General features: G+C 35.2%; 1 protein-coding gene across 6 annotated transcripts in view; it reads left to right on the top strand.

Moving 5' to 3' along the window:
* Nucleotides 1-27,349, top strand: part of NBEAL1 (neurobeachin like 1) — a 209,765-nt gene that overhangs the window by 34,080 nt on the left and 148,336 nt on the right. For 5 of the 6 annotated variants that reach the window (XM_074191603.1, XM_074191606.1, XM_074191605.1 and 2 more), the window contains exons 3-4: nucleotides 12,164-12,255; nucleotides 16,783-16,944. In XM_074191603.1, the coding sequence (XP_074047704.1) occupies nucleotides 12,164-12,255; nucleotides 16,783-16,944 (254 nt within the window). Of the gene's footprint in view, nucleotides 1-12,163; nucleotides 12,256-16,782; nucleotides 16,945-27,349 lie in introns of those variants that run through there. The other variant, XM_074191607.1, reaches the window with a different exon arrangement.

Here is a 27,349-nt window from a genome sequence, read left to right as displayed (position 1 = left end):
GTATTCCCCAGTATTTTGTATCTGAATATCACCCCCTTCAGTGTGTTTGCCCTCCTATATCACCCCTCCCCTTTCTTTCCCCTTTTCCTTTTCCCTTTCCTTCTTTTGTTAGTTCCCCTTTCTTCCCCCACTCCCCCTCCTTTTCTCCATCCCCCTCCCCTTTTCCCCTTTTAATACTTGAAAGGTTAGATGTTTTTTAAGTTAACTAAGTATGTGTAAGTTGAGTGTAAGCTAAGTCTGATGAAAAGAAGATTCAGGTGTTTCTCATCTCCCTTCTTCCCCTTTATTACCATAGGTATTTTGTACCTCTTAATGTAATGAGATTTACCCCATTCAATCCCTTCCCTCCTCCCATCTCCTTCCTGTCCCCCTTTTAAAGGGGGTAGTGTTTTTTTAGATCATTCTGTCTAAGTCATAGAAAATTCTGACTAGCAATCATTTTGAGCCACCTCTTCTGAAGAACTTGACCACCCTGACCAGAAACAATCTCTCCAATCCAAGATCCCTGACCACTGCCAAAAGGCAAATTCCCATGCAGGACTTGATCAGCTCCCAATACACTGCCTTTTTCTATGGACCCTGAGAGGGATACTTAAAGAGACTCTGGCAGGTGTTTTTCCTTCTGACCTCCTACAAAAATCTATCAGTAACCTGTCTGGTTAATCTTCAATGCCTGAAACCCAATTGGCCTTTAATATCTCTTAACTTTATCTCCTTCCTTGTGTAGTAGTGATACCTTTTTTTTTTTTTTTTTTAGTTTTTGCAAGGCGATGGGGTTAAGTGACTTGCCCCAGGTCAAACAGCTAGGTAATTATTAAGTGTCTGAGGCTAGATTTGAACTCAGGTCCTCTGGACTCCAGGACTGGAGTGGGTGCTCTATCCTCTGCACCCCCTAGCTGCCACTGTAATGATATCTTAATAAATCTCTTTTCTTTTGCACCTACATTCCTGGGTAGATTTGTGTTTCGTCACAGGAAAAACATAACTCTCCTACAACACTAGCCCTTCACTCTGAACTGTTCCTTCTCTGCAGTTCTGTTATAGCTTGGCCCTCAGGGCTCCATAGCTGGCAGAATCTGAGTTTCCATCCTTTTGTCCTCTCAAAACAAGAGTTTTGCTCATTTGGGGCCTAGGAGAAACTGACCAGAGAATATGAGAGTAATACACTGGAGCAGGTGTAAGTAGCTTTAGTAGCTAGGAGCAGTCGAGAGGCAGCAGAACCACCCACTTAGCATCACTTTGGAAGTATAGGAAAGTAGTCATCTCTCAATAGGAGATTGGGGTCTGCTCAGGCATCTTGACTTTTTCCTGGGGTAATAGTTCCTCAGGTCCAGGACTTAAATTCCAGAGATTATACCTCTCCTCCCTTATGTGGAAAGATAGACATTTTTTATTAGAATTTCAGCAATAACTTCTATATAATTAGTTCATGAAATAAAATAATGATTCTTGATTTAGTAACCACAGCCAGTGATGAGCTTCTTCTATTTGGACACACACACACACACACACACACACACACACACACATCCTTACGATATATCTTTTTTAACTGTGATGGCCATTAACATTAAAAAGCAAAATGGGGCTGGCTATGTAACCTAGTGGATAGAGCATCAGCACTGGAGTCAGGAGTACCTGAGTTCAAATCTGACCTCAGACACTTAAAAATTACCTAGTTGTGTGGCCTTGGGCAAGCCACTTTAACCCCATTGCCTTGCAAAAAGAAAAAAAAGCAAAATGACTAAATTTAGGACCAAAACTTAAAGTAGTAAGCTAAGATTAAAAATAAAAAGGAAATCTATTCAATTACATTGTTCTCATTAAAGATAGCATTATTAGTTTTTGGTGAGAGTGAATACTTTATACTCTTAAAATTAAGATATTTTAAAAATATTGTTTCTTTTATTTTTGCTTATGTTTTATAATATACAGTAGTATATATAATATATTAAATTTGTATCATAAATATATTATTAATATAATATAATAATACGCATACCTGTTTATAGACATACACACACACACACACACACACACACACACACAGTTTATAGAGAGTGTATGCTCAGAACATTTTTTTTTTGGCAAGGCAATGGGGTTAAGTGACTTGCCCAAGATCACACAGCTAGGTTAATTATTAGGTATCTGAGGGCAGATTTGAAGTCAGGTCTTCTCTCAGGAAGTATTTACTGATAGCATGAGACTTTTTGAATCCTTAATATTTTTTTCTCTTTTTTTTAAAGATTTTATTTGAGTTTTACAATTTTCCCCCTAATCTTACTTCCCTTCCCCTCCCCCTCCCAAGAAGGCAATTTGCCAGTCTTTACATTGTTTCCATGGTATATATAACCAAATTGAGATGAGAGAGAAATCATATCCTTAAGGAAGAAGCATAAAGTATAAGAGATAGCAAGATCAGACAGTAAGATATCAGTTTTTTTCTAAATTAAAGTTAATAGCCCTTGTTCTTTGTTCAAACTTCACAGTTCTTTTTCTGGATACAGATGGTAGAATCCTTAATTTTCTTGAAAACCCAGCTGACCTACTGCCTTCAAAACCAGGCCTTTCATATTGTTTTTGGTTAATTTTCTTTTGCTCCTTAATTTTAGTACTTTTTAATTACTTTATATACAAAAGCAGCTTATTGTAGAGTATAGAGAATGGACCTATAGAATCTGGAAGTCCTAGATTGAAGTACTGCCTGTGAAAATATTGGTTTTGTGGGACTAGGCATGCCACTCTCAAAGTTCTAAGCAACTACAGAACTGGATTTCACAGAGAACGTTTTGACCTGTTGATAGTTTCCTTTATCTGTGAGTTCCCTATTTACCACTCCATTAACAGATTAACAGATCTGGTTTCTATTTCTGCTTTGTCTTTATTTGAATATATATATATATATATATATGCATATCATCCATTTATTAGATTCTAAGCTGCTTGAGGATAGGGACTATTTATCATTTTAGCCTCCTACCTAAGTGGCTTGTAAAAATTGATGCTTGATAAATGTTTGTTGAAGTCAATCTTTACCTTCACTGTGTCTATTCATCATTCCTCTTTCATCTCATATTTATAGCTATTGATTGACTTTTTATTTCATTTATTTATTTATTTTTAGGTTTTTGCAAGGCGTTGGGGTTAAATGACTTGCCCAGGGCCACACAGCTAGGTAATTATTAAATGTCTGAAACGGAATTTGAGCTCAGGTACTCCTGGCTCCAGGGCCAGTGTTCTATCCACTGCACCACCTAGCTGCCCCTTATTTTTTTAATTTTATTTCATTTTTTAAAATTTATTTTTATTAAAGATATTATTTGAGTTTTCCAATTTTTCCCCCAATTTTACTTCCCCCCCCCCCAGAAAGCAATCTGTCAGTCTTTACTTTGTTTCCATATTGTAGCTTGATCCAAATTGGGTGTGATGAGAGAGAAATCACATCCTTAAAGAAGAGACAAGAAGTCTAAGAGGTAACAAGATCAGACAATAAGATATATGTTTTTTTTTCTGAATTAAAGGGAATAGTCCTTGAACTTTGTTCAAACTCCACAGCTCCTTATCTGGATACAGATGGCACTCTCCTTTGCAGACAGCCCCAAATTGTTCCCGCTTGTTGCACTGATGGAATGAGCAAGTCCATCAAGGTTGAACATCACTCCCACGTTGCTGTTAGTGTATACAGTGTTTTTCTGGTTCTACTCATCTCACTCAGCATTAGTTCATGCAAATCCCTCCAGGCTTCCCTGAAATACTGTCCCTCCTGGTTTCTAATAGAACAATAGTGTTCCATGACATACATATGCCACAGTTTGCTAAGCTATTCCCCAGTTGAAGGACATTTACTTGATTTCCAATTCTTTGCCACCACAAACAGGGATGCTCTAAATATTTTTGTACAAGTGATGTTTTTACCCTTTTTCATCATCTCTTCAGAGTATAGATCCAGTAGTGGTATCGCTGGGTCAAAGGGTGTGCACATTTTTGTTGCCCTTTGGGCGTAGTTCCAAATAGCTCTCCAGAAGGGTTGGATGAGTTCACAGCTCCACCAACAGTGTAATAGTGTCCCAGATTTCCCACAACCCTTCCAACAATGATCATTATCCTTTCTGGTCATATTTTATTTTATTTTAATTTTTTTTTAGGTTTTTTTGTAAGGCAAATGGGGTTAAGTGGCTTACCCAAGGCCACACAGCTAGGTAATTATTAAGTGTCTAAGACCTGATTTGAACCCAGGTACTTCTGACTCCAGGGCCAGTGCTTTATCCACTTATGCCACCTAGCCACCCCTATATTTTATTTTTTTTAAAAAGATTTTTATTTCTTTTGAGTTTTACAATATTCCCTCCCTATTCTTGCTTCCTTCCCCCTACCCCCCCCCCCCCCCCCCACAGAAGATAGTCTGTTAGTCTTTGCATTGTTTCTATGGTATACATTGATCTAAGTTGGATGTGATGAGAGAGAAATCATATCCTTAAGAAAGAAAAATAAATTTTAAGAGATATCAAAATTACATAATAAGATAATGGGTTTTTTTCTAAATTTAATGTAATAGTCTTTGGTCTTTTAGCCTTTCTGTCAAGTGAACTCTTTGGCCCACACCTGAGCCTGAGGGTGTGGGGGTATTTGTTCTGGGGAGAGGGCTCCACTGAAAGTATGGTGCTCAGGTCCCAGTCCAGCTGGTTGTTTTCCAGGCATACTCTGAAGCTCTCTGTGCTGGAACTCACCCTCTAGTAGTTCCTCTTCCCCCAGCCAAAGATTCCAGGGCTAAAGGTGACTTTTGCACTTGCCACACAGCAGAGCCTCTGTGGCTAACACTGGTGCTCCGGCTTCCCGCAGCTGCTGTCCCTGCACTGACTCTCTGGTCTCCACTCCCTGTTCACCCACGGTCACCTGAGACAGACCTTGTTGTTAGGTGTTCTTCCTCTAACTTCTCTTTCTTCATTTTGTCAATCAAATTTCTGTTAAGAGGTTTCTTTCATGTGATTTTTGAGGGGAATCAGCAGCACTTAACAGCATGCCTGTCTTCTCTCTGCCATGTTGCCTGGAAGTTCTCTATTGATTAACTTGTTCAAATTCTTACAATTTTGGATTACATCTCTTCTGTTGAGGCCAGGTAGTTGTCATTTCATTTGGTATCTTCATATTTTGGTTGAATTAAATTTCTTGAATCTTTGCCTCTATAACATCTGGCTCTGGACAGATTTCTGAAAATGGTTTTCTGTTTTATCCTACATATATGAATATTTCTCTTTTCCTCTGTAATAGTTTAAAAAAGAAAGGAAAAAATTCAGTTAAATACAACTAACCAAGATATTTATCACATCTGTTAGAGTATTTATAATATTTGACCTCCAAAGCTCCCCATGTCTGCAGTGAAAGAAAGTGCTTTTTTTCTCAACTGAGTCCAGACTTTGTCATAACAATTACACAGCATTTCTTTCTTTTTTTTATTGTTCTTTCCCTTTATACTGTTGTCTTCATTATGTAAATAGTTTCCTGGTTTTGCTTTCTTTGAATCTGTTCTAGAATTTCTCTGAATTTTTAATATTCTTTTATACTCATAACTTTTATTTATTCTGTTGCATTTATATAACCCAGCTTGTTTCACATTTCTCAAAACAATAGGTACTTACCTTATTTCTAGTTTTATTTTGTAGTTCTTTATTGTCTCAAAAAATGCTTCATTGATAATTGGCATGTAATAGATCTTTGTCTTTGACCTCTTCGTGGCAGTGGAATCTCTCTTCAGAGTATGGACATTTGAGTCATTTTTTTAGTATCATCCAAATTCCTTTCCAAATTTGTTGGACCTCAAAATTCACAGTTATACCAACAGTCAGTGTATCTGCCTTGCTGCAAGCACAACATTGACTATTTCCATCTCTTGTCATCTTTGCTAGTTTGCTTTGGAGGTGAAATCTGAATTGTTTTGATTTGCCTTTCCTTAAACTTAGGTTTCGAACATTTCATATGGTTGCTGCTAGTGTGAAATTTTTTTGAGAAATGTTTGTTCTTACCCTTTGACCTTTTATCCATTGAGGAATTCTGGATTCCTTTTCTAATTCTCTTGTGACCCACTTATCACTGCCTTTTACTTTTATTTATTATACATAATGCATGAAAAAGAGCTTAAATGACTAAAGAGGCTTAAATGATGAAACATAAACTTTTTTTTTTTTAGTAATTTATATTGTGGAATATATATAAGAGACAAGATTAACATTTTAATTATAATTTTTATATTATCTGGTAGATGCTTTTATCCAGCTACAAATGTCTGGAATAGCTGAACGAAGTCCTGAAATATTTTATGTGTGATGGTTTGAAAAGCAATTGGATAAATTCAGTCAAATTCAACAAGCATTTATTAAGACAAATATAAATGAAATGTTCTTTTTTTAAATTAATTTTTATTAAAGATGTTATTTGAGTTTTACAATTTTACCCCAATCTTACTCCCCCCCCCCCCCCCCCCCCCCCGCCACAGAAAGCAATCTGTCAGTCTTTGTTTCCATGTTGTACCTTGATCCAAATTGGGTGTGTTTGATGAAAGAGAAATCATATCCTTAGAGAAGAGACAAGAATTCTAAGAGGTAACAAGATCAGACAATAAGATATTTTTTTTTCTAAATTAAAGGAAATAGTCCTTGAACTTTGTTCAAACTCCACAGCTCCTTAACTGGATACAGATGGCACTCTCCTTTGCAGACAGCCCAAAATTGCTCCTGATTGTTGAACTGATGGAATGAGCAAGTCCTTCAAGGTTGATCTTCACTCCCATGTTGCTGTTAGGGTATACAGTGTTTTTCTGGTTCTACTCATCTCACTCAGCATCAGTTCATTCAAATCCCTCCAGGCTTCCCTGAAATCCTGTCCCTCCTAGTTTCTAATAGATGAATAGTGTTCCATGACATACATATTCCACCATTTGCTAAGCCATTCCCCAAATGTAGGACATTTACTCGATTTCCAATTCTTGGCCACCACAAACAGGGCTGCTATAAATATTTTTGTACAAGTGATGTTTTTACCCTTTTTTCATCATCTCTTCAGGATATATATACCCAGTAGTGGTATTGCTGGGTCAAAGTGTATGCACATTTTTGTTGCCCTTTGGGCATAGTTCCAAATGGCTCTTCAGAAAAATTGGATGTGTTCACAGCTCCACCAACAGTGTAATAGTGTCCCAGATTTCCCATAACCCTTCCAACAATGATCATTTTTCTTTCTGGTCATATTGGCCAATCTGAGAGGTGTGAGGTTGTACCTCAGAGAAGCTTTAATTTGCATTTCTCTAATAATGATTTAGAACATTTTCCCATATGGCTATGGATTGCTTTGATCTCCTCATCTGTAAATTGCCTTTGCATATCCTTTGACCATTTGTCAATTGGGGAATGGCTTTTTGTTTTAAAAATATGACTCAGTTCTCTGTATATTTTAGAAATGAGTCCTTTGTCAGAATCATTAGTTGTAAAGATTGTTTCCCAATTTTTACTACATTTCTTTTGATCTTGGTTACAGTGGTTTTATCTATGCAAAAGCTTTTTAATTTAATGTAATCGAAAACATCTAATTGGTTTTTGGTGATGTTCTCCAACTCTTCCTTAGTCATAAATTGCTCCCCTTTCCATAGATCTGACAGGTAAACTAGTCCTTGATCTTCTAATTTGTTTATAGTATTGTTTTTTATCTCTAAGTCCTGTAACCATTTGGATCTTATCTTGGTAAAAGGTGTGAGGTGTTGGTCTAATCTAGGTTTCTTCCATACTAACTTCCAATTATCCCTGCAGTTTTTATCAGAGGGAGTTTTTATCCCAGTGGCTGTACTCTTTGGGTTTATACAGCAGATTACTATAATCATCTTCTGCTTTTATACTTAGTCTATTCCATTGGTCCACCACTCCTTAGCCAATACCACACAGTTTTGATGACTAATGCTTTATAATATAATTTTAGATCAGGTAGGGCTAAGCCACCTTCTTTTGCACTTTTCCCTGGCAATTCTTGACTTTTTATTTCTCCATATGAATTTAGTTACAATTTTTTTCTAACTCGTTAAAGTAATTTTTTGTAATTTTGATTGGTAGGGCACTAAACAGATGGTTTAGTTTTGGTAGCATTGTCTAAATGAAATGTTCTTTTCTATTAATGAGCTTCCATTTGATATTCTTAATAATAGTAGGACAGGAAGGAATAAATGTCCCTTTTTTTCCATAGTACTGCTACTAGTGTTTTTAAGTTCAGTTTTATTTTATTTTCAGTTTTGAACTCTCTGCGCTACCACCCCTTCCACCCTTTGAAAAGGCAAGGAAAGAAAAACCCATTATAATGGTGTATAGAGAAGCAAAACAAATTCCCAAATTAGTCATGTTTCCCCTTCCTCTCCTTCCTCTCTCCAAAAGGAAGAGAAAAAGTTAAGAAAGAACATACATATATATATATATATATATATATATATATATATATATATACACATATATATCTGCATTCTGAGTCCCTCACTTCTCTTTTTAGAAGTGTATCAATAACGTTTCATCATAATTTCTTTTCTTTCAATTTGTGATTGCTCATTTTTTTGTTTTGTTTTTAAATTTTATTTATTTAAGGCAGTGAAGTTAAGTGACTTGCCCAAGATCACAGAACTAGGCAATTATTAAGTGTTTGAGTCCATATTTGAGTCCTGACTCCAGGGTTAGTGTTCTGTCCACTGTGGCACCTAGCTGCCCCTGTGATTGCTCATTGTATTGATCAGAGTTCCTATTTTTTTTTTTTTTTTTGGCAAGGCAAACTGGGCTAAGTGGCTTGCTCAAGGCCACATAGCTTTGTAGTTATTAAGTGTCTGAGGTCAGATTTGAACTCAGGTACTCCTGACTCCAGGGCTGGTGCTCTATCCACTGTGCCACCTAGCTGCCCTTGACTGCTATTTTTAAAGAATTCTTACACATGATTTTTCAGTTTTTAAAATGAGACATTTTCATGAACTACTGTTCTTTGATTCTAATTTCCCCCCCTTAATTTGTATATCTTTTTTTATAGGTATTTACTTAGACATCTTAGTCTTTATAAAAACTGTAAAATATTTTAATCTTTATTTTGTTTGTTTGTTTTGTGGGGCTGTGTAGTTCACAGAATTGTCTAAGAGTCACACAGATAGGTTGGATTTGAACTCAGTTCCTCCTGACTCCAGGGCTGATATTCTGTCCATTTGACCTCCTAGTTAACTCCATTTTAATCTTTTTGTAATTATTTATGTTTAATTTATATTTATTTTGAAGTTAGTGGCATTTTTTATGCTTTGAGATTACTTGAGCTGAAAGATTTCCAGACACATTTTTGTCCCATCCTTTCCATAATATCAGACAGCCTGTTATATGCCAGGCCCTGTGTGAAGTATGTTACAAACATTCTCTTTGATTATCCATAAAAGAACCTTGGGAGGCAGGTGCTATTAACCCCATTTTACAGTTGAGGAAATTGACCGAAGGGGTAGGTGACTTGCCTAGGGTCCCCACAACTACATTACTGTGGTAGAATTATTTTTTAAACATGAAGCATTCTCCTTTTCTGTTCTCTTTATTTCATTTATTTATTTGTTTGTTTGTTTGTTTATTTATTTATTTAGGTTTTTGTAAGGCAAATTGGGGTTAAGTGGCTTGCCCAAGGCCACATAGCTAGGTAATTAAATATCTGAGACCAGATTTAAACCCAGGTACTCCTGACTCCAGGGCCGGTGCTTTATCCCCTGTGCCACCTAGCTGCCCCATATTTATTTATTTTTAACATTTAATAGTATTTCATTTCTTCCAGTTGCATGTCAAGACAGTTTTCAGCATTTACTTTTATAAGATTTTGAATTTCATATTTGTTTCCCCTTTTCGTCTTCCCACTTTCTACCCTTCTTCCCCCCATTCCCAAAAGAACAAGCAATGCGATATTATACATGTACAGTTTTATTAATCATATTTCTACAATTATCATGTTGTGGAAGAATAATCAGAACAAAAAGAAAAAACACAAGAGAAAATTTGAAAATAATGTGTTTTGATCTGCATTTAGATTCCATAGTTTTCTCTGGCAATGGATGGCAGTTTCCATTATGAGTCTTTCAGAATTTTTTACTGAATTATTACTGAATTATTACTGAAAGGAGCTACGTACATCATAGTTGATTATCACACAATGTTGGTATTAAAATGTTCTCCTGGTTCTTCTAGGTTTTTCTGAAATCTGCCTGTTTATAATTTCTTTTAGCACAAATATCATTCCATTACATTCATATATCACAGCTTCTTCAGCTATTCCCCAATTGATGGACATCCTTCAATTTCCCATTCTTTGCCACCACAAAGACTGAATCATTTTTGTATATGTGGGTCCTTTTCCCTTTTTTTAGGATCTGAGGTAGAATTTGATCCCAGATTTTAGAGGTAGATTGTGAAAGGTTTCATATATTAAATAGGAGGGCTTTCATCTTATTTTGGAGCCAATGGGAAACCACTGGTCCTGTTTTCAAGATTATTAGACCCTTATGAAATTCTCCAAAGCACTAATAATTAATATTATACATCCTTTAGCTCAACACAAAAGAATTGTAAGGCTGAAAGCTGGTGTCTTTGGCTCTTAAGTTTGAATGGATCTTTGACTACTCAATTATAAATATACTGAATAAATAAATATAAAAACTTTTTTCTGTTACCTTCTTTCCCCATTGCCCAAACTTTCATCCTGTTATTTGTCTGTGTGTGTGTGTGTGTGTGTGTGTGTGTGTGTGTGTTTGTGTATATGATAGAAGTGATGTAGGAAAATTCTGATGACTTTTGAGAATTGAATTTAAATCTACTTGTTAATGATATTGTCTTGTCAAATAATAAGTAAATTGGTCATATATGAATTTTTGAGTCTTGCCACTTGGGCACTATAGACTTTTAACATGGTCTGGTACTTTGTATTCCATGACTACTTTGCTTTTTCCAACTTGTCAAAGGATATGCTGAATCTTCTTAATTGATATTTTATTTTTGAATTATTCAGGTAGCACAGTTCAAGAAATAATAGGTTCTATCTCTGAAAGAATTCAAAATGTAAATTTGATGATTCTAACCCAATGCTTTCCTTAGAAGATATAGTAGATTTTCAAATGATTGGGTATATGAATATTTGTCACCTAGCGATTCAGTTGGTTAGTTTTTTTTAATGTCAATACATCAGTTTATTTTGGGACTTTGATAGAATTTCCTCCACCATTACTGACTATAATTCACCTTTAGTTTAATAGAACAAACTAAATAGGTTTTGCCCAGGCATAAATATAATAACTCCTTTATAAGGATGAAATGGCACTATCATAGTTGTAAGAATTTTTAACTTATTCAAACTTGGCTAGTAATAGTAATATTGTTTTAGATTAATATCATTAAAAATTTTGTAAAGAATGTGGAAAAATTTTGTACAAAAATATTTATAATAGGTATTTTTATACTAAAAAGAATTGGAAACTATTGGGGCACCCATAAATTGGGCAATGACTGAACTAATTCTAGTTCATGAATGTAATAGAATATTATAGTGTCATAGGAATGTTTGAAGGGACAGTTTCAGAGAAATTTGACTAGATTTGTCATGTGTAGTGATATAATTTGAACCAGGAGAACAATTTTATACAATAAAAAAGTTTTCTCCTGGTTCAAAAAAGCATTATAATAAAAAACACAATGACTGATCATTATTCCAGAATACCAATGATGAAGCTTACTATGCATTTTCTGACAGAGGTCCTAGCCTCAAGATATAGAAGGAGTCATATGTTTTTAGACACAGGAACTTGTTTTGCTGAGTACTCATTGCAAGGGTTCTCCACACCCCACCCCTTATCTCTTGTTCTTTTGCTTATTTGACTTGGAAGGATTTGGGAGGGAGAGAAAATACTTGATAATAAATGAAAAGTTCAAAAATCAATATCTGTCAATTTTAGTAATGGATTGTACATTCTGATTTTTAAATTGGAAGTGACTTTGGATGTCATTTACCTTAACTATAAAATGAAGGGGATATATTATCTCAAATATCCTCTCTGACTATAAGACAGTAGCATAAATTAGAGTTTAATTATGTTATTAATTTGAATAGTATCCTTATTATGATAATTTTCTTTTTTCAGAAAGACCCAGACTATCTGAAACTATGGTTGGAGAGTTTTGTTTCTAGCTATGAACAATTCTTAGATGTGGATTTTGAGAAGCTGCCTACACGGTATGTAGGAATATACTGGTCTTCATGAGGTGTCAGAATCCTATATTTAGTAGTAATTCCCTTATTTTAAAAATAAGTTATTCAACCCTGCCTAATTGCAGATTATTTTAGTTAGAAACAATGTGTTAACAGTTGATAAATATATCATAATATATGTTATGTACTCTTGTTAAAACAAGAACCAAAAGAGCTAAACTCTGAATGAGAGATGGCAGAAATGCTGGCATTTTAGTTCAGAGAGCAAAGGATTGAGCACATTTGCAATTCGAAATTGAAATGATGCTTCAAAATTCTGAAATGATGATGCAAGTTATTGCCCATTATACCAAGTACTTACCTAGTAATTGTCAACTGAAGTCTCTTGGGAGATTTTTTATATTCCTCTTTTATTTCATAATTGAAATAATAGCATGTAGCATTCTTTTACAGTCTGAATGTATCTGTTGGGTAAAATGAAGCTTATTTGCAAAAAAAAAAGATATATATAATAGAATATTACTCATATTACTCTTTAATGACAATAAAGCAAATTTGGGAATAGTTTTACTTAATGACTGCTTTTGTTAATATTTAAAGGAAAATACCACCGGAGAAATTCTATATACTTGTGGAATTTATTTTGGTTGGAGTTGAGTTTTTCCATATTAGATTGAAAATATTTATAATTTCACTGCTATTGAATTTTTCTATCAAATTTAATTAATTCTATAGTAGAGATTCATAAAAGTGAGAAGTCTTCTCATTATATAAGTGAGATAGAAATTAAAGAATTCAAAGCACCAATGTGAAATAGTACCAAACTGAAAAAGAAATCATTATACATATAAACTTTTAACTTTGTTATAGTATTCATAAAACTGTTTGTATAATCTGATTTAATTCTCTTCCATTTGACCTAGCTGGATGTAGATTGTATTTTTTCTCATCTTGGAAACAAATGTCTTATTTTATAGTGGAGGATCCTTAATCAAATCAGGGTTACACACACACACACACACACACACACACACACACACACACACAATTATAAGAATAATGATATAGCACCTCAAAGTTTAATAGAGATTATTAATATTCACTCAGTGCATGAACGAAAATTAATACTTAATATCTCACCATTTTCTGAAGATAAAAATTTGCTTTATAAAAATATACTCCAAGTGCAGTTCTTGGTATTTTAACTTAGGTAGACTGTAGATGGCGAGGCAGGTAGATGGATGGAGCACTGACTTTGAAATCAGGAGGATAGGAGTTTGAATCCAGCCTCAGACATTTGACTCTTACTTGCTGTCTGACACTGGGCAAGTCACTTAACCCTGATTGCTTTGAATCCAGGGTCATCCCCAGTCATCCTAATTCATATTTAGCCACTGGATCCATATGACTCTGGAGAGAAAGTGGGGCTAGTGACTTAGCATAGAACCCCCCCCCCCCACTCAAATCCAGTTCATGTGTTTGTCTTGGCATTACTTCCCTGATGTTATGGTCTTATTTGAAAATGAAGGACAAACATTAGACTATAGATAAGAAAAGCTTAGGGTGAGCCTTCTTAAAGGATTTTCGTGATTTGATACTGATTGATCAGTGGTAAATACAATTCTCTCTTTTTTTAAAATTTATTTTTATTAAAGATTTTATTTGAGTTTTACAATTTCCCCCCCCAATCTTGCTTCCCCCCCTACGGAAAGCACTCTGTCAGTCTTTACTAAAATACAATTCTTTTGACTTAAACTAAAACCTTTTATTTTCTATATCAGCAGCTTGTCATTTTTTGAGGCTGTGGACCTTGGCTATATTGTTTTTATACCTTGGAACCTCTTCTATGATGTGTCAGCCAAGGAAGAAAAATTGTCTAGGGGTTGGGGTTATCCAGAAGTTCCCAGCTACAGAGCAGTCAAGAATGAAGACTGAGGAAAGGTCTTACTTTACCAATGAAGAGATTGTTGGTAACAGTGGTGAAACCAGTCTCATTCAAAAGTTGTAATCAAAAGAACAAAGAAATTTAAATGTAGAACGTGCTTCCTAGAAGAGGACCAGTAAGGAGAAGTGATGAAAAGTAGCTTTTGTTTGTATTAACATTGAAGACAACTGAGCACATTTTAAAATGGTGGAGTGGGATTGTAGATGAACAAATAGAAAGAAAGAGGTTGAGGAGGAAAAAAGAAGGGAAGATTGATGAGGCAGAATCCTAGGAGGGAAGAAAGTAATGAGAATAAAGGCAGAAATAGAAGAGTAAGTTCCAACAAGAACACTTTTGTTTTGGGGTAGAAAGTTAGGATATGAGAATGAAAGCCTAGGGGGAGATGCAGAGGAGAGAAACTGAGGGAGCATCTGTATCATCAGTGAAGTAGTTGTCAAAGGTAGGTTTTGACAATTTGACAAAAAGAGAAAAAAGGTTTGTTATAGCTGTCATGGGGAGTAAAATGGAGAATGATAGGCTCTGGATAACTGCCAAGATGACTCAAAAAGCATTGAAGATAAAGAGTTGAAGAGGAGTGAATGGGAATGATGGAAGGATAGGAAGTTATAGTCACAATTCAAGAATTCAAACCTATGGCTATAACTCACTAGTTTAATTGAGGCTAGTGTAGTCCAGTGTAATTGAAAACTAGTGTAATTGAGGCATTAATACCTCATATACCAAATGTATTCATTTAGGGTATGGATAGTATTGATATATATAAGGGCAACATTTAGGGGTTTTATGTCATCAATTGGTATTTATTTGAAATTCAAAATATTTATTGAAAATGTTTTGTATATGGAACAATCAAGAAATCATTTTATAGAAAGAAAGTGTTAATGTCAGACTTGGTTTACATTGTGAGGTTTAATGATTTGACTTTAGGATGTCATAAAGCTGACGTGTATTTGTAAAAATTGGACTTTGATTTCACTAATTTGGGGAACTCCTTCAGGACATGTCTGCACCTGCTCTGCAGCTGGTGGGCTTTGGGGCTATCCTGGAACACCCAGAGACTCAGGGATCTGTCTGGGACCAAACAGCCACTGGAAGCCTGTTTTTCTTGCCTGAACACAACTTTCTATCCATCCCATCATGTTGCCTTTTATAGTGTATCATTATTTCAGACATTTCAGAGGTCATTATGAGTTAATTCAGATATTTCAGAGGTCATTATGAGTTAATTGTAGCCTATCATAATTATTAGTAATCATTTATACTTGACTTATATTCTGAAATGTTACTTTATTCAAGGTAAAACAACAATTTAATGTTTTATGGTTTTAGATCTTATGGATTTTTTTAGTTTTTTTTTTTTTTTGACAAGGCAATGGGGTTAAGTGGCTTGCCCAAGGCCACACAGCTAGGTAATTATTAAGTGTCTGGGGCCCGATTTGAACTCAGGTACTCCTGACTCCAGGGCTGGTGATCTATCCACTGCACCACCTAGCCACCCCTTATGTTTTGTTTTAAATAAAAGCTTTTTGTTTTTCTTTTTTATTTGTTTGGGATTTTTTTTTTTGCAAGACAGTGCAGTTAAGTGGCTTTCACAAGGTCACATAGTTAAGTAATTAATAATTAAGTGTCTGAAGTGTCTGAAGCTGGATTTGTATGTTTTTTATTTTTTTGCAAGGCAGTAGGGTTAAGTGACTTGCCCAAGGTCACACAGCTAAATAAGTATTAAGTATCTGAGGCTGAATTTGAACTCCAATCCTCCTGACTCCAGGGTTGGTGTTCTTTCCTTTGCTACCTAGCTGCCCCAGCTTTTTGTTTTTCAAAAAAAAAAAAATCAGTTGTTTTTCTGTCAAAATGAAAAGAAATGATTGAATGAGGGAATCTGTAATTTCTTGGGCAGGCACAGTGGCTTCATATCTCTACGGAGTATTTAGAGTATTTAGAGACTAGAGAAAAATTACTAGGAGCAGTTAGAAAGGTCTTAAACTAAGAAGCATTTGAGGGCCTTTCTAGGTTTGTAAGTAGTAGAAGCAGAAGAAGGCTTTAATGTCTTTATGCTTAAGTGGGCAGCTAAGCTGAATCCAGTGTAGACTGAAACAGGGAAAATGGGGCATTCTAAAGATTAGAAAATCTTTAGAAAAGTTAGTCATAAATGTAAACAGTATCAGGTTGCCTTCTGTGGGGGGGGGCAGGGGGAGGGAAGTGAGATTGGAGGAAAAATTGTAAAAATAAAAAAAATTGCTAAAAAAAGTTAGTCACTTAAAATGTTTTTTTTAAATTCTCCATTTATATTTGACCTATTTCATTGTTTAGAAACTTATAGTGTGCTTATCTCATTTGTTGTCTAAATAAAGGTATTTAAACAAATCAACCTAGCATGAATTAATATATCTAATGTTTCCCCTTTTTAAATTACCCTTTTTGGGGAAATTAGTCTATTCTTAGTCTCTTTGTTGAATTTTAATGCAACATCATTTTGTGACAGCTATTGTTTGTGAAGATATAATGCCTGGGTTGAATCAAAAAACTTTCTTAGAATCCTATATGAAACCTTATGGATTGCACATCAACACTTAAAAAAAATTTTTTTTTTCCACCTTGCATTATAGAGTGGATGATGTCCCTCCTGGAATATCTCTACTTCCTGATAATATTCTACAAGTTCTAAGAAGCCAACTACTACATTGCGTACAAAAATTGACAGATGGACTAGAGGAGCAACAACAGGCTTTGTCAATCCTCCTTGTCAAATTCTTCATAATCCTTTGCAGGTATCTGACATTTTAGACATGAGTAAATTACCTCCTGTTTTCATAATTTGTTATTGAGTCATTGCAATCCTGTCTATTTTGTGACTCCATTTGGGATTTTCTTGACAAATTCATTAGAGTGGTTTTCCATTTTCTTCCCCAGTTAATTTTACAATTGAGAAACTGAGGCAGACATGTGCCCAACATCAAACAGTAAGTTTCTAAGGCCAGATTTGAACTTAGATGTTCCTAACTCTAGGACTGGTGCTTTATCTACTGTGCTACCCAGCTGCCTATTGGTCATGATATTATCTAAATGATAATTCATTTATCGTGTATTTTTAGTTGATTTGAGTCTAAAAAAATATACTAAGCAGTAGTATTTTTGCAATAATTTTATAATCTAGTTGCTAATGTTAATTTTTAAAAGCCTACCAGCTGTAATTGAATGCTTAGTATGAGTTAACAGCATAATGTGACTGCCAAATCTACCAATGCAGTCTTAGAAATATTGTAACATTAGAAATGTTGTGTAAAGAATAAGGAAAAGGAATTAATGATCTGATGTCTCTACAGACTAGCTTTGTCAAACATGGATAAAACTGGAACCAGATTAAAATGTAATTGAGAAATGTTTAACAGAATAAATAGTAATACATATACCAGAGATAATGTTAACTTGAATTTTCTAAGTCTCTTGCTTGGCAGCAATCCAGTTGCAGTTAAATTTGACCATGCCATCATATTTTGTTCCAATCCAAACCCTGTATTTTCTTTTTTAGATTTTTTGCAAGGCAGTGGGGTTAAGTGGCTTGCCCAAGGCCACACACTAGGTAATTATTAAGTGTCTGAGGCCAGACAAACCCTGTATTTTCTGAGAAATTTTGCCAAGTTAGATTTGGGAAAGAGCAGTAGTGTTTGGTAGAAAAGAAGCTGGTTTGAAGACAGAAGAACTTGGGTTGAATCTAGAAATTGTTTTTTACTTTTTAGATCTTGGGCGAGGCAGTCAACTGTTTTTAGACTTTAAGTTGAGAACTTAGTTCATTTTTGAGAGGCAAAGAGTTATCCATTTTAGCTACAAAATTGAATATACAGAAGGGAAAATAAGAAATTAGGTTGGAAAGATAGGTTGTGGAGGGCCTTGAAAACTAGACAGAGTAATTTGATTTTTAGCAAGAAATGAATAGAAAATCATTAGAAGGGCAGCTAGGTGGCACAGTGGATAGAGGGCCCTGGAGTCAGGAGGAGTTAAAATCTGCCCTCAGATACTTAAAATTATCTAGCTGTGTGATCTTGGGCAAGTCACTTCACCCCATTCTCTTGCAAAACCTAAATCAATAAATAAAAAATAAAAAGAAAATCATTCAAGATTTCTTTTAACAGATTAATGACATGATTAACTCAACACTGACAGGTTTAAAGAAAGATATCAAATTTTCCTCATTGACAAGACAGCTTTACATAATAGATCAGAAGGCTAGAAAATGAAAGTGAGAGACACTGAGAGAAGAGTTCAGAGAACAACAGAGTTGTTGAAATGCACATTCTTACAGGTGAAATGTAAACTAAGAAGAAAATACATAATTCTGATCTCCCATATCAAGATGGACTGGGGAGTAGGAGGTGGGGGCCACCTCTCTGTGGCCTTTCAAGAGTTCATTATAATAACTGAGATGGTACTAATGGGTGTCTACATTGTTTTCTGAAAGAGATCTGTTTCATTGTATCATGCGAGGCTTCAATTTTTTTTATTTCTATTTTATTTTTTTCCTCTGTTATAAGAATTTTTCAACATTCATCCACATATACATTTATAGGAAAGACAATTTTCTTCCACACTCCCTTCCTACCCCTTTCCCCTTAGTGACAAACATTGTACTTGTACCTTTGTGTTTAAAATTTTTATATGTTATTTTCTGTATGAAGAATTGGGACTAAGGGAAAAGAAAGAAGGGATAGGAAGGAAAAACAGAAGAGAAATTTTTAAAAGTGAGCATAGTGTTCATTCAGATTCTGTAGTTTGTTTTTGGTTTTGGTTTTTTTTTCTTAATCTGAATGTGAATGGCATTGTCCATAACAGGTCACCCAGGCTTGTCCTAGCTCTCTAAACTACTGAGATTAGTTGGATTGAACAACAAAGTTGTTCAACTACAATGTTGTTGTTAATGTATACAATGTTCTCTTGGTTCTGCCCCCTTCCCTCAGCGTCAGTTCCTGTAATTAAGTCCATAGTCCTCTACAGTCCAACCATTCATGATTTCTTATAGAACGACAGTACTCCATGACATTTATATACCATAACTTATTCAGCCATTCCCTGACTGATAGACATTTCTTTTCTTTTTTTTTAATTTTAGAAAGGTTTATTTATTTTGAGTTTTACAATTTTTCTCCCAATCTCGCTTCCCTCTCCCCACCCCCCACAGAAGACAGTTTGCTAGTCTTTACATCATTCACTTAGTATAGATTGATCTAAGTTGAATGTGATGAGAGATAGATCATATCCTTAAGGAAGAAATATATGGTATTAGATAGAGCAGAATTACATAATATGACAACATTTTTTTTTTTTACAAGGCAATGGGATTGAGTGGCTTGCCCAAGGCCATACAGGTAGGTAATTATTAAGTGACTGAGACCAGATTTGAATTCAGGTACTCCTGACTCCAGGGCTGGTGCTCTATCCACTGCGCCACCTAGCCACCCCTTTTTTATTTTAAATTAAAGGTAATAGTCCTTGGTTTTTGTTCAAACTCCACAATTCTTTCTCAGGATACAGATGGCATTCTCCATCACAGACACCCCAAAATTGTACCTGTTTGTTGTCCTGTTGGTATGAGCAAGTCCATTAAGGTTAATCATCATCCCCATGTTGCTGTTGGGATGTACAATGTTCTTCTGGATCTGCTCATCTTGCTCAGCATCAGTTCATGCAAATCCTTCCAGGCTTCCCTGAATTCCCATCCCTCCTGGGTTCTAATAGAACAATAATGTTCCATGACATACATATACCACAGTTTGTTAAGCCATTCCCTAATTGATGGACATTCCCTCATTTCCATTTCTTTGTCGCAACAAACAGAGCTGTTATGAACATGTTTATACAGGTGATGTTTTTACCCTTTTTGATCATCTCTTCAGGGTATAGAGCCAGTAGTGGTATTGCTGGATAATTCTGGCACATTTTTGTTGCCCTTTGGGCATAATTGTAAATTGCTCTCCAGAAAGGTTGGATGAATTCACAGCTCCACGAACAATGTATTAGTGTCCCACAATTCCCACATCCCTTCCAACATTGATCATTGTCCTTTCTGGTCATATTGGCCAGTCTGAGAGTTGTGCTGTGATACCTCAGAGATGTTTTAATTTGCATTTATATAATAATTAATGATTTAGAGCAATTTTTCATATGATTATGGATTGCTTTGATTTCCTCATCTGTAAATTACCTTTGCATACCTTTTGACCATTTGTCTATTGGGAAATGGCTTGTCTTTTTTAAAAAAATTTGATTCAGTTCTCTGTATATTTTAGAAATGAGTTCTTTGTCAGAAACACTAGTTGTAAAAATTGTTTCCCGATTTACTACATTTCTTTTGATCTTGCTTACAGTGGTTTTGGCTGTACAAAAGCCTTTTAATTTAATGTAATCAAAATTATCTAGTTTGTTTTGAATGATGTTCTTCATCTCTCCCTTGGGCCTAAACTGCTTCCCTTTCCATAGATCTGACAAGTAAACTATTCCTTGATCTTCTAGTTTGCTTATAATAGTTTTATATGTCCAGATCCTGTATCCATTTTGATCTTATCTTGGTATAGGGTGTGAGGTTTTGGTCTAATCCAAGTTTCTTCCATACTAACTTCCCGTTTTCTCAACAGTTTTAATTGAAGAGAGAGTTTTTATCCCAATAGCTGGACTCTTTGGGTTTATCAAACAGCCGATCATTTCTGGCTACTGCACCTAGTTTATTCCACTGGTCCACCACTCTATTTCTTAGCCAATACCAGACAGTTTTGATGAGTGATGCTTTATAATAAAATTTTAGATCAGGTAGGGCTAAGCCACCTTCTTTTGCACTTTTTTTCATTAAATCCTTGAAGATTCTTGAATTTTTATTTCTCTTTATGAATTTACTTTTTTTAACTCATTGAAGAAATTTTTTTGTAATTATGATTGGTAGGGCACTAAACAAATAGTTTAGTTTTGGTAGAATTGTCATTTTCAATTATATTTTCTTGGTCTATCCATGAGCAGTGGATATTTGCCCAGTTATTTAAGTCTGATTTTATTTGTGTGAGAAGTGTTTTGTAATTGTTTTCATAAAATTTCTGAGTCTGTATTGACAGGTATACTCCCAGGTATTTCATATTGTCTGAGGTTACTTTGGGGTTTTTTTTTTTTTAGGTTTTTTTTGCAAGGCACTGGGATCTAGTGGCTTGCCCAAGGTAATTATTGCCCTAGGTAATTATTAAGTGTCTGAAGCCGGATTTGAACCCAGGTACTCCTGACTCCCAGGCTGGTGCTTTATCCACTGCGCCACCTAGCCACCCCTCTGAGGTTACTTTGAAAGGGATTTCTCTTTCTAGCTCTTTCTACTACATCTTGCTAGTCATATATAGAAATGTTGAGGATTTATGAGAGTTTATTTTATATCCTGTGACTTTGCTAAAGTTGCTAATTATTTCTTGTAGTTTTTAGATGATTTTTTGAGATTCTCTAGGTATGTTATCATGTCATCTGCAAAGTGTGAGAGTTTTGTATCTTCCTTCCCTATTCTAATTTCCTTCCCTATTCTAATTCCTTCAATTTATTTTTCTTCTCTTATTGCTGAAGCTAACATTTCTAATACAATATTGAATGGTAGTGGTGATGGGCATCCTTGTTTCACCCCTGATCTTATTGGGAATGCCTCTAGCCTATCCCCATTGCATATAATGCTTGTTGATAGTTTCAAATACATACTGTTTATTATTCTAAGGAACAGTCCATTTATTCCTACATTCTCTCTAGTGTTTTTTAGTAGGAATGTATGCTGTATTTTCTCAAAAACTTTTTCAGCATCTATTAATATAATAATATGATTTCTGATAGATTTATTATTGATAAATTAATTATACCAACAATTTTCCTAATATTGAGCCAACCCTGCATTCCTGGGATAAATCCTACTAGGTCATAATGTATTATCCTAGTGATAACTTGTTGGAGTCGTTTTGCTAAGATTTTTTTTTAAAGATTTTGCATCTATATTCATCAGGGAGATAGGTGTATAAGTTTCTTTCTCTGTTTTAACTCTTCTTGGTTTAGGTATCAGTACCATATTGGTGTCATAGAAAGAGTAAGGTAGAGTTCTGTGTTCACCTACTTTTTCAAATAGCTTACATAAAATTGGAACAAGTTGTTCCTTAAATGTTTGATAGAATTCACTTGTGAATCCATCTGGTCCTGGAGAATTTTTTCTTAGGGAGTTCAATAATGGCTTGTTCAATTTCTTTTTCTGAGATAGGGTTATAGGTATTTAATTTCCTCTTCATTTAACCTGGACCACTTATATTTTTGTAAATCTTTTTCCAATTCATTTAGATTGTCAAATTTATTGGCATAGAGTTGGGCAAAATAATTCCAAATTATTACTTTAATTTCCTCCTCATTAGTGGTGAGTTCACCTTTTTTCATTTATGATACTAGCAATTTGGTTTTCTTCTTTTTTTTAATCAAATTGACCAGAGGTTTATCAATTTTATTGTTTTTTTTTCATAAAGCCAGCTCTTGGTTTTATTTATTAGTTCAATAGTTTTCTTGCTTTTAATTTTATTAATTTCTCATTTAATTTTTAGAATTGCTAATTTGGTATTTAACTGGGGTTTTTTAGTTTGTTCTTTCTCTAATTTTTTAGGTGCATATTAAATTCATTGATTTCCTCTTTGTCTAATTTATTAATATAATCATTTAAAGATATAATATATTCCCTGACTGCTACCTTGAGTGTATCCCATAGATTTTGGTATGTTTTATTATTGTCATTATCTAGGATAAAATAATTCTTTCTATAATTTGTTGTTTGATCCACTCATTCTTTAAAATAAGGTTATTTAGTTTCCAATTAATTTTGGGTCTGTATCTCCCTGGCCAAATATTGCATGATTTTTATTGCATTATGATCTGAGAAAGATGTATTCACTATTGCTGCCTTTCTGCAATTGATCATTAGGTTTTTATGCCCTAGTACATTGTCACTTTTTATGTAAGTACCATGTACTACAGAAAAGAAAGTATATTCCTTTCTATCCCTATTCAGTTTTCTCTATAAGTCTATCATATCTAGCTTTTCCAACAATCTATTTAGCTCCTTAACTTCCTTCTTGTCTACTTTATAGTTAAATTTATCTAAATCTGAGAGTGGCAGGTTGAGGTCTCCCACTAGTAGTGTTTTGCTGTCTGTATCTTCCTGTAACTCCTTCAACTTCTCCTCTAAGAATTTGGATGCTATATCATTGGGTGCATACATATTTAGTATTGAAATTACTTTATTGTCTGTGGTACCTTTTAGGAGGATATAGTTTCTTTCCTCATGTCTTTTAACTCTATCTATTTTTGCAGTTGCTTTGTCTGAGAGATGGATTGCTACCCCTGCTTTTTTTTTTAAGTTTTTGCAAGGCAATAGGGTTAAGTGGCTTGCCCAAGGTAATTATTATCAAGTGTCTGAGGCTGGATTTGAACTCAGGTACTTCTGACTCCAGGGCTGGTGCTCTATCCACTGCGCCACCTAGCCACCCCTTACCCCTGCTTTTTTCACTTCAGCTGAAGCAAAATGCACTTTGCTCTAACCTTTTACCTTTACTCTATATGTATCTCTCTGCTTCTTATGAGTTTCTTTTAAGTGGCATATTGTAGGATTCTGGTTTGTGATCCTCTCTGCTATTTGCTTACGTTTTAAGGAAAAGTTCATCCCATTCACATTCAAAGTTATAATTACTAACTCTTTATTGCCTTCCATGTTATCTTCCCTCTGTTTGTATTTCCTCCCTTTTTGCCCTTTATCCATATTCCCCAGTGTTTTGTAACTGAATACTACTCTACCTTCAGTGTATTTGTCCTCCTGTATCCAACCCCCTCCCCTTTTTCCCCCTTTCCCTTTGCCCTTTCTTTCTTCCCTTCCTTCTGTTGATTCCTCCCCCTCCACTTTTCCCCTTTTAACAATGTAAAGGTAAGATAAGTTTTTTAACTTAACTGAATGTGTGTATGTTAACTTTAAGCAGATCTGATGAGAGTTAGATTCAGGTGGTTCTTACCTCCTCCCTTCTTTCCCTCTATTGAAACAAGTCCTTTGTGGCTCTTAAATCTGAATGTAATGAAATTTATCCCATTCAGTCTCTATCCTCCCAACTCCTTTCTGTCCCCCCTTTTAAGGAGGTATTGTTTTGAAATCATTCTATCTGAGTCACAGAAAGGTCTTGAGTGTCCATCACTTCTGGCTATTCTCTCTACTACAATTACAATTCTCGAGAGTTATTAGAGTCTTTCTCCCAGGTATCGATATTTCTAGTTTCATCTTATTGGGTGACAGTTTTTCAAATAAGTCAGGCATATCCATCTCTTCTGGTTAAATTCTCTCTAATAGAGTTACAATTCACAAGAGTTGTTAAAATCTTTTTTCCAGGTAGGGATATTGCCAGTTTCATCTTATTTAATAAGTTTTTTCCCTTCCCCTGCCTTTTTTTTTTAATTTTACCTTTTTTATGTGTCTTTTGAGTCTCCTGTTTGAAGTCCAGATTTTCTATTTAGCTCAGGTATTTTCATCGGCAAAAGATGGACATTTAATAAAAAGGAGACTTCCACTTTTCCTGATGAAAATACCTGAGCTGGAAGAGAAGGCTCAATTTAGCTGGATAGTGTATTCTTGGCTGCATTCCAAGCTCCCTTGCTTTTCAGATTATTGCATTCCAGGCCCTTCAGTCCCTTAATGTTGATGCCGCCAGGTCCAGAAACAATTTAAAAAGCAAGGTGCCACAGTAAGGTGTCCTTATTGTAGCTCCTTGGTGTTTAAATTGTTTCTTTCTGGCTGCTTGTAGGATTTTCTTTTTTATCTGATAGTTCAGGAATTTTGCTACAATATTTCTTGGTGTTTTCATTTTGGGATCCCTTTCTGGAGGGGATTGATGTATTCTTTCAGTAACTATTTTGCCCTCTGCTTCCATGATATCAGGGCCATTTTCCATCCCTAAATGCTGTAACATTGAGTCCAGGCTTTTTTTTCTCTTCAGTGTTTTGTGGAAGACCAATAATTTTTAGGCTATCTTTTCCTGATCTGTTCTCGAGGTCAGTGGTTTTGCTGATGAGGTATTTTAACATTTTATTCTATTTTTTTCAATTTTTTTGGTTTAGTTTAACAAATTCTTGTCGTCTCATGAAGTCATTGGTTTCCATAGAGTCCATTCTTTTTTTTTAGGGAAGAATTTTCTTCATTTACCTTTTGTAACTCCTTTTCCATTTGGTCAATTCTATTTTTGTAAGAGTTCTCCCTTTGATCATTTCAGCTTTTGAGAGAATTATTTTCTTTTTACATTTGTCCACTTGTATTTTCCAATGATTTGTTTTCTTGTTACAAGGTATTAATTTTCTCTTGGGTTTCTTTTCCCAAATTTTCCAGTTGATTTTTAAACTCCTTCCTTATTTCCGCAAGGAAATCTTTCTGTGCTGGAGACCAAATCATATTCTCCTCAGGGGTTCTATGTCTCTCTGAATTAGGGTCTTTTCCTTCTAGGAATTTTTCTGTTATGCCCTTTCTGCTGGCCTTTCTTCATTTCCCTAAGATCTTGTGTTGGGGAGAGGGCTAGTTCACAGAGATTTGGCATTGAGATCCCTAGAGGCTTTACTCACTGAGTATAATATCTCCTCCCGGCCAGTAGGGGGGTAATAGAGGCCCTCCAGCCTTTCCTCTAAGTCCCAGACTGTTAGTTCCATGGCCACGCCTCTACTCTTTAGTTGTTTCTCAGAGTGAAGTGGTTCCCACAGGGAAAGACCCTGGGGCTGAGTTTAGATTAGTCTGGCTTTTGCCCCACCCCCACTGGCTGTAGGCTCTATGCACTTGCCACACCCCTGATCCCCAAAGACAGACCTTGAGGTATGTGTTGTTTTTCCTAGCTTCTCTTGCTGGGTTTTGTTGATAGGACTTCCATTAAGTGGTGGTTTTCATATTGTTTATCAGGTATGATCAGGTGATCTTAGCATAAGACTTGACTTCTCTCCACCCTCTTTTTGGGAAGTCTCCATCCCCTCAATTTCTAATTCTTTTTGCTTTACAAAAAGGACTGCTATGAACATTTTGGAACATCTGGAACTTTATATTTTAATTTTTTAAAATAAATTTTATTAGTATTTTTGCACTGAAGCTCAATTACCTCCTTCTAGATTGCCATCCCTTGCAATAAGGAAGAAAAAATAGATCAGCACAATTAACCAATATATCAAACAATTATGATAGTATATGGGTTCTGCATCTATGATCTCCCTCCTCTTTAAAAAAGCCAGATGTCTTTCCATATTTCCTCTTTTGGGGCCAAGCTTGAAGTACATTGGATAGAGTGTTGGACTTGAAGTCAGGTAGATCTGAATTTTAATCTCCCATTAGATACTTTATTGTGTAACCTTGGTCAAGGCAGTTAATATATCTCTGCCTCAGTTTACTTATCTACAAAATAGAGGTCATAAAAACACCTACCTCACAGAGTTGTTGGTAGGATCAAATCAGATAGCATCTGTGAAGTGCTTCATATCTTTATTTTTTTGAATTATAAAAATTTTATTTATTTTGTTTTACACTTTTTCCTCTAATCTTACTTCCCTCCCCCCACCCCCACAGAAGTCAATTTGCCAGTCTTTACATTATTTCCATTGTATACATTGATCCAAATTGAATGTGATGAGAGAGAAATCATATCCTTAAGGAAGAAACATAAAGTATAAGAGACAGCAAGATCAGACAATAAGATATAAGGTGTTTTTTTTTTTTTCTCTCCTAAATTAAAGGTAATAATCCTTGGTCTTTGTTTAAACTCCACAGTTCTTTCTCTGGATACAGATGGTATTCTCCATTGCAGATAGCCCAAAATTATCCCTGATTGTTGCACTGATGGGATGAGCGAGTCCATCAAAGTTGATCATTGGCCCCATGTTGCTGTTAGGGTGTACAGTGTTTTTCTGGTTCTGCTCATCTCACTCAGCATCAGTTCATGCAAATTCCTTCAGGGTTCCCTGAATTCCCATCCCTCCTGGTTTCTAATAGAACAGGCGTGTTCCATGACATACATATACCACAGTTTGCTGAGCCATTCCCCAATTGAATGACATTTACTTGTTTCCAATTCTTTGCCGTATCATCTGTATCCAGATAAAGCATTACAAGTTTGAACAAAGATCAGAGAC

The sequence above is a fragment of the Macrotis lagotis genome, chromosome 6, assembly GCF_037893015.1.
Source record: "Macrotis lagotis isolate mMagLag1 chromosome 6, bilby.v1.9.chrom.fasta, whole genome shotgun sequence".
Classification (NCBI taxonomy): domain Eukaryota; kingdom Metazoa; phylum Chordata; class Mammalia; order Peramelemorphia; family Peramelidae; genus Macrotis; species Macrotis lagotis.
The sequence above is the reverse complement of the archived record's forward strand: the minus strand, read 5'-3'. Positions and strand labels throughout refer to the sequence as shown.